The following is an 8,662-nucleotide window of genomic DNA, read 5'->3' on the forward strand; positions in this document are numbered from 1 at the left end:
CTAGTTTTTGCTCAATAACTCTTTCCATCTTCCCACCTTTCATCTTATACTTTATAATTTGTCACCTACTGTATACTGTACATTATGTACATACAAACGTGTATACACAATCCAAATAAACTTACATCTCTCTGTCTCAGACACACACACACACACACACACACACACACACACACACAAAACTAACACAAAACACTGACAAGTCTATTCTGTTACTTGTAACTTACTGCATGCTTGATTTTTATGCAGCATAATGTGCCTTGAGATTGAGCAGAAAATTTGCCTTGGCTGGGTAACCACCACTCAATGAATCATTTATGGAGACCAACAATATTCAAAATTGAAAATATATACTTACTGTCAGTTACACTGAGAAAACCAGTGGATTAGTTTAACCATAGGAAGGACTCGTTTCAATTTCTATGAGTATGTCTTCTACAAGGCTACGAACCGCTGCGGACATTATATATAGCATATGCTGTAATAGTATTGGTAGAGGCATCTGGCTAGATGGCAGCAGCATTTATATATTCAACTCAGCAATAGTAAATCTACTTAGCACAGATTTAGTAATTTTATAAATCTGATTGGCCGAAAGGTGTTGATTCATTTTCTATAACAGCATGACTCTAACAGTATTATCACTATAAGGTATATATTTTATCCTGTCTACTGTATACTAACAGCTAATTCACATGTACTTGTATGGCAGATGCTCTACATGATCTAAGACTAATAATAAATAGAAATAAATGTGTTATTTACTGAAGAAAAAATGTATAATTGTTAATATGGGGACGGATTCTGTAAAGAAACATTTTACGGAAGAAGTGTCAGCACTTGGGTCATGGGAAAGTTATGCAGCAGAGGATGCTTTCTGGTTTTTAGTAACGTATGTAACAAGCCGCTGATTTTTTTTTTCTTTTAATATTGACTTCCGAAGAGAGAGAAAACAAAGGCTGGTGAAGGAACGAGTGAGGGAATACAAGAACTAACTTGCATTACGGACGTTCCACCACATTAAATGTAACTATAAACTGATTGAAAAAAAGCATAATGCGTTCTTTTTCAACTATTGAAAAGTACAGGCAAAAAAAATGTGATATAAGAGATTGAGATGTGCTGAAATAATCAAAATTATAATTAACTTCAGGGTAGGGGGAAATGGTGGCTTAGTGGATAGTATGTTTGCTTCACACCTCCAGGGTTGGGGTTCAATTCCCACCTCCGCCCTGTGTGCACAGTGCGTGCATGTTCTACCTGTGCTTCAGGGGTTTCCTCCGGGCAATCTAGTTTCCTCCCTCAGTCCAAAGACATGCATTGTAGACTGATTGGCATCTCTACATTGTTCATAGTGTGTGTGATTGTGCCCTGCCATAGGTTGGCACCCGATCCAGGGTTTCCCCCTGCCTCGTGATCCAAGTTCCCTTGGAAAGACTCCAGCTCCCGAGCAGTACAGAAAATGGATGGATGGATGAATGGATGGAACATCAGGATGGTAACAGTAACTCCACTTCATGTCAGACTGCATCATACCACAGCTATTTTCTTATAACAGCATGCCCTATTCTGGATTATTTCGTGCTTAATGCATAGCACTATCTATTTATTTAGTCACCTTAGAAAGCCATTCATCAAGCATAATCCCAGAACTGAAAATTGTATATTTCCTTGTGCATGCCTAAAACAATGCTTGTGTTAAATTATTCAATGGCGATGATCAAAATAGCATAAATTCACATCCGTAGACATAACTTGCTTCATGTTCAAATGTCCTCATAGGCCAGGACTGAAGTATTCACGGAGAGGAGATTCTCCATATCAGTGCTCTAGAATGGGTTTCATGCTTGGCTGCAAGCCAATTTTACCTTTGAGATTTTCTTAGCCATTTCCACTGTCCACGAGAAGCAAATTCCCAGCTCACTGGAGGTTTAGCAAGTCCATCATCATTGCTCAGACAGTGTCTACCTTATTACTGCTCTTTTTTTTTTTTGTAGTGATCTGATGAAAACAATTAGCAACCTCAGTGCCATACTGAACAAATGTATTACAGTCCAGTCCTGAAGGACCACAGACCCTCACAGCCTAGTATCTCAATCAATTCACCTAATTTTCAAGGCTTTCTTGAGTCAGATCACGTAGGTTACAGACGTGAAATCTCTACTGTGCAATATTATCACCCTCGTAGCTGTAGTTTGACACCTGTGATATAAAGCATACTGAATGAAGTAATAAGGTTTAGATGAGATGTGAGTTCTAAAGTGCTTCTTTATTTCAATTGGCGGCTGCTTCACACATCGGAGGATATTATGTTCAATTTGAACTGCAGCCAAAATCCATCAGAGCCCTGTGTCAGGGAAAACTGTGAAGTTAATGCATACAAAGTCAGATAATGGTCCCTGGACAATGAAATAGAAATTTATCTGAATTAAGTTTACATACAGTTTCTGCTAATGCTTTGTGGTGTGTTTTTGAAGTTTTATTGAGCTCATCTTTTTCAGTAACATAATATTACTGTGTAATCTTTTTCAACAACATAATATTACTGTGTAATGGGAAACAAAAGTCTGATCTGTATTGTCTGTATGCTTTTGTTAGAGCTTTAAGATGCAGTTCAATTCAGTCCCTGGGCCCAGGATACTCCCCATAAATGCTAAATGTGCTTCAGATAAATATAATCTACATTACTATGTTCCTGGTCTGCATTGGAGAAGAGGGCCTTTGGAGACCTCATGTATGTAAATGGGGTTAAGGCAAAGTGAACTGCAGTATCTATTTTAATGGGCCACGTTGAAATGCAGCCAAATGTCAGATAAAACATAACTAACAGCAGAGGAAAACTTATAGGCAGACCAAGAATATACACAGCATTCACACATTAAATTGTCAAGCTAAATATGAGAAAGAACCACTCATCTCCACCCATGTATGACTGAATGGCTGCAGTATGTTTCTAATCTGAAAACTTCTAAAACGCTCATTATTATTCAAAATATAATGAAAATTAATGTAAAATGTCATCTGGTACTACTGCAAATACAGTAATATAGTTCAATGTGCAATACATAATTTACAATATTTAACATATGCATAGATGTGATGGATGATGATAGTTTAAAATTTTTAATATAGTGTATTTGTTTTCGGTGGACAAAATCATTATTTTTTGGTCCTCCTGCATTGAACGTGACTAGATAACAGCCTATAATCACATAATGTTACTGTAGCAGACTGTACAGTACTATGTTTTCTGAGCTAAGCACCTGTAAGACAAAGCCAGGTTTTTACCTCAAGTTTTAGACCTAGCATGGATAGAAAACGGAAACACTAAAGTTGTAGCCGAGCCAGCAGTAATTTGTTAGTGATAGCTAGCTAGTTCAGTCTATGTTTTCTCATCTTATGTAGCCTGGCAGTTGTTGAGACTGACAATATATTTTATATTGAACTACATTTATTTTGTTTGTGTAAAAGTGGTGGAAAGTTCACTATATGGCCAAAAGTGTGTGAACAAATCACACTGAAATGTGCTTGTTGAACATCCCATTCCAGATTTAGTCCCCATTTGCTGTTCTAATAACCTCCACTCTTCTTGGAAGGCTTTCTATATTTTTGGAACATGGCTGTGGAGATTTGTGCTCATTCAACCATAAGAGCATTACTGAGGTCAGGCACTGATGTCAGGTGAGGAGGTCTGGTGTGCAGTTCCAATTTATCCCTAAAGGCCCGTTCACACAACGCGATAATAAGAAGCGAATCGCAGACGTATGATGCTTTCACACTGAACGCAAAATGTTTGCTCGCGTTCGGCTGATTCACGCCTGCACGATAGGTGGCGCAACCCACTATTCAGCTGATCGGCTTTAATCACTGAGAAGAAGAATCATTTAAATGTTGGTGCATAGCACCACAAAGCACACAAACTGTTTTGAAGCACAGAAAAAGAAAGAAAAGGAATTTGAAAATGGATTTTGTTGTGACTTTTATCAAAAAGTTCTTTGTTCTCAGACACCAATGATAAAAAGAACTCAGCATCCATTCTCTTCTCTCTTCCAGAGTACTTTTCTTTGGTGTTTACACTAGTTTCAAAACAGCTTTCAGTGCTATAGTGTCACCTATCTCACCCTTTTGTGCAACAGCAGAGGCTCTGGGCACATGATCTAAAGCTCAAATCTAATTGGACAGCCTGTTTCATCATGGCACGCTGGGGGAGAATCGACACACTGGACGGAAAAAAAATCTCGCTTTGTCGTATCACAATTGATCGTGCTCGGTGTGAATACTTCCATAGAGATCTATAGTTTGTATTCAAGAGCGTCATCGCGTCATACATTCGCGTTGCTTAATTGTGCTCCGTGTGAAATGCACTTAAGATGTTCATTGGGGTTGAGGTCAGGGATCTGTGCAGGTCACTCAAGTTCATCCACTCCAACCTTGGCAAACCAGGTCATTATGGACCTCATTTTGTGCACAGAAGCATTATCATGCTGGAACAGGTTTGGAAAGCTTTGTTCCAGTAAAGGGAAACCTTAATGCTACAGAATATAAAGACATTCTAGGAAATTCTATGCTTCCAACTTTGTGGTAACAGTTCAGAAAGAACTACATATGGTTGTGATGGTTAGGTGTCCTTTTGGCCATTTGAGCAGTGGTAGCATAGTGGTTAAAGGCTCTGGGTTACTGATTGGTAGGTTGAGGTCGAGGGTTCAAATGCTAGTGCTACCACTCTTGGGCCCTTGTGGAAGGCCCTTAACCTTCTCTGCTCCAGTGGCTCTATATAATCTCTGACCCCAGCTTCCTAACAAACTGGGATATTTGAAGAGAGGAATTCCACTGTAATGTATATTTAGCAGATAAATACTTCTTCAATGTCCTGGGTGCTATGATCAGTGTGTGATTGTGTCACCGAATATGTAGTTGTAGTGATAGGAGAGGCAGAGGTATCTCTCATTGCGTATGTGTGTGTGTGTGAGTGTGTGTGTGTGTGTGTGAGTGTGCATGCATGCACACACCAAAACACACCAGGCTACTGTCCACAGTAATAAAAATCCATGCTGTACTTAGTATCCATCCATTTTTAATGAAGCGTCTCAACTGTGTGTGTGGTGTTGCACATTTGTGTGTGACATGAGGGGGAAAGGGGTGAGCAGGCCTGAAGGTGTGATGGGACCTACTGAAAGAAAGCAAAAGAGAGAAAACAGAACACTGCCCTTTGCCCTCTTTACTTCCTCTCTTCTGAAGTGTGCAGAAGTTATGACCTGCCAGCTAATCTCATTCTCCTGGGGGGAGTAAAGTTAGACAGTCGAGTTTATAAAATCACACTGCGAAAATAGAACCAGCACCACTTGCTCTGTAGGCAGCTTTTCTTAACCTTGAGGCCTCTCTCTCTCTCTTTCTTTCTCTGACTGTGAGCTGAAACTGTGAGACTGCATCACATTAGATCAGTGGAGCAGCCTACACTGGGCTGTGTGTGTTTGGCCATGTCTGTTTACTTAAAGAAACCTATTAGGAGAAAGGTAGGCAGTGACAGTGACTAAAAAAACCTCAACAGACAACTGCAGTGTTCTGCTCTAAACAGCACTCAAAATATGTAGGACACGTTGACTGCATGGAGTAATACATTTGACAAGGAGTTTATTTCTCTGCCAAATTCATTTCTTTTAACTGTGCACAGCTGCTAACAGGAAAACTGTGACAAAATATAAATAACAAAATCCAACAGTGTTTCTTTTTAGTCCTCTTTTAATTTAATTACAAACCTCAGTTAAAAGTGGCAAATTGTCTACATTTTTCAACATATTCCATTTTATCTTTCACTCATCAAGACTGTAACATTGAACAACTGAAAAATAGTGAGATATTTTGTCATTATATCATAATCAGCCATCACTTATTGGCAAACAATGCTAAGAGCTTATTGGAATGCAATGAAAGAAAAATACAATTATGTTATACAAAGATCAAAAATACTATTAAAAACCCTTATTATAAATGGCAGCGCTATATTAATAAACTGCTATTGACATTTTACATGTAAGTACAAAATATTGTTGAGGTAGCACCCTCTAAAGTCACTTTTAAATGTTAAAATACTGAATAGACATGACTCAACTTTTTTTTATTTTATTTACATTACAGCAAATCTATGTTCCTTACTTCATTACAATTGAATTCCTTTGGTAAACGAATGGTCAGACCATGTGCAGTCCTGCATGTTTAAATTGTACATTCACAACATTTTTGCATCATTCTTTTGGATTAAGTTTTTTTTTTTTTTTTTTTTTTTTTTTTTTTACAGAATGCAAAAAGGGGGGCAAATGCAAATGCAAATGCAAATGCAAATGCAAAAAAAAACCTTTTTTTATTTTTAAAATTTTTTTTATTAAGAACATTCATTCCGTTCTGTTCCACCACTGGCTCTTGGAGAGTTATCAGACTGCACTATTTTATAACTCACCCGTTGTTTTCTCTACAGCTCGCCTGTGATGGTTTTCAGGGTAAAAAGGTCAAGTGTGAAAGCCTGGTGCACAGGGGCAGCTTCGGCACCAGACAGGTCCCCTCAAGACGCATTCTCCAGTGTGTGTGTCTGTGTGTCTGTGTGTTCCCCTTCTTTGGGGTGTAAACATTAGCAGGGCACCTTGTATTGGCCTAATGAAGACATCTCAAAAGGGGTCTGGCTGAAAGACTAACCCACACCCATCTCTGTCAGTAGGGCTCATAACAGGCCAGTTTGGCTGGGCATCTACTCATTATGAGGTTATGCTAAGACCATGTAACATCCAACAGAGACCCCATTGTGTTTCTGAGCTTGGTGTTTTTTTTCTTCCTCACCCATATCAAATGTCAGCCTGGGAGGGAAGGAAAGTGTGTGGTGGCCCTTAGGAAGAAAGGAATGGGCTAAATAAACCAAACCAAACTCAAAGAGGAAACCTCAGCAGATTGGAAATGAAACATTCGCAAGATGGCAAACTTAACTTTGGTTTAAAAGACAACACAATGTGTAAGCTTAGCTTACAGTAAAGAAAATACTTATTTGCTCTGATGTGTATGCTAACATTCATGACTTTTGCCCATTTAAACAAACAAACAAAAAAAACATCTTTTATTCATATAAACGTGACTGAATATGAACTAATAAACATCTAAGACAAAAATGTGGAAAAGAGATCTTTTTTTATGTATACAATAAACTATGGAAATAAAGCATCTATAAAAATATAAAGGATTTTTTTAAACAGAAAAAACATTGATATCTTATTTGTTTAATAAATCCTACAGTCTAGCAAGTTAAGACTCGGAAAGCCGCGATTGGAACAGTCAACTGGAAAAAAGGTTCAGTGCAATAAATGTAGGTGATTATTTACTGAGCGCGTGTAGATCGGTGCTTTTCTTTCTTTCTTTCTTTCTTTCTTTCTTTCTTTCTTTCTTTCTTTTTTCTTTTAGAAGATTTTGACGCGCTTACCGCCCACAGCCCGGCCTCCTTTGAGCGCTCGGGGCGCGGGCTGCTCCTTGGAGAGCGGACAGTACTTGATGGTATGTGCGTTGTCGCCGTTGGCGCTGCACAGTGGGCACGTGTATGCGCGCAGGATCGGGCATACCACACGGCCGTCGGGCGCCTTCAGCACGTGCGAGCCGTATACCTCTTCAGGCGCGCCGTTATTCCGACAGAACACGCAGATCTTGGGCTCCTGCTTGGCGCGCGCCGCCGCCGTCTTGCGCACCTTCCTATCCGCGCCGAACAGCTCGAAAGCCGCGAAACTTCCACCTCCGCTCCCTCCTCCACCTCCTCCTCCTCCAAAGCCCGCATCGCGCTCATGCCCTACAATCCCTGCGCCGTGGCTACGGAACGGCCCGAGCGCCGAGAAGCGCTCCTTGAGCTCAAGCAAGGAAGGCGGCGGCGGGCTTGCGGGAGGGCAGCAGCAGCCGCACGATGAGGAAGAGGAGCAGCACGAGGAAGAGCAGCAGCAGTAGTCCAAGTGCGCAGCGCACGGGCACGGCGCAGAGTCATCCAGGCCCAGTGTGGCTTTCAGAGACTCCGTGATGGAGTTGGGGCTCGCTCCGCCGCCGGGACCGCGCTTGCTGCTCTGCGTCACCAGCGTGGACAGGCCAAGATAGTCGTTCCAGAAGTTGAACGTGTAGTCGTAGGACGTGCGCGCGCTTAAGTAGCTGTGGTTTAAAAAATCCATCTCGCTTTTCCCCTGACTCCCGAGCGGCGCTGCGGCGCCTCTCTGTGCAGGATAAAACGGATAATAAATATTCCGTCCCAATTGAAACGGCAAGTAGCTAACAGATGTAGTCAGGTCCAGAGCTTGTCTTGGGTATTTCGGGCTGCTCGCGAGGCTGCTGGTTATAAGCCTGGAGAAGGAGCGGAGAGAGAGGGGCGGGGCTCTTTGCGCTTCGAGTTTGGGAGCAGATCAACAGCGTGTTCTCTTCAGCACGATCTCAGGAGCTTAAAAGGGAAACGACTCTGCAAGGAAAAAAAAAAAAAAAAAAAAAAAAAACAGCAGTACAGCAACTTTGCAACTTTACGATGTAAAGCCGTCATAAAACGTGTGTTAGCTCCAGTGTCCCTGCCCTGCTTAATCAAAACACTAAAAGGTATAAGAAAATAGCAACTCGCAGATTATGCACAATTGCGTTTGAAACGTTACACAACTGTGTAATT

At 40.8% G+C, this 8,662-nt stretch overlaps 1 protein-coding gene across 1 annotated transcript; it reads right to left on the reverse strand.

Annotated features, from left to right (window-relative positions):
* Window positions 1-5,611: 5,611 nt before the first annotated feature.
* Window positions 5,612-8,443, reverse strand: nanos1 (nanos homolog 1). Its single transcript, XM_017475249.3, has one exon. The coding sequence runs from the start codon at window positions 8,181-8,183 to the stop codon at window positions 7,437-7,439; it is 747 nt and encodes a 248-aa protein (XP_017330738.1). The 5' UTR covers window positions 8,184-8,443; the 3' UTR covers window positions 5,612-7,436.
* Between the last annotated feature and the right edge of the window lie 219 nt (window positions 8,444-8,662).

Source organism: Ictalurus punctatus, chromosome 8 (genome assembly GCF_001660625.3).
Source record: "Ictalurus punctatus breed USDA103 chromosome 8, Coco_2.0, whole genome shotgun sequence".
NCBI classification, from domain to species: Eukaryota; Metazoa; Chordata; class Actinopteri; order Siluriformes; family Ictaluridae; genus Ictalurus; species Ictalurus punctatus.

What these genes read in the sequence shown, in the direction of transcription:
- nanos1 (XM_017475249.3), bottom strand. Translation starts at nt 8,183, where the DNA reads ATGGATTTTTTAAACCACAGCTACTTAAGCGCGCGCACGTCCTACGAC.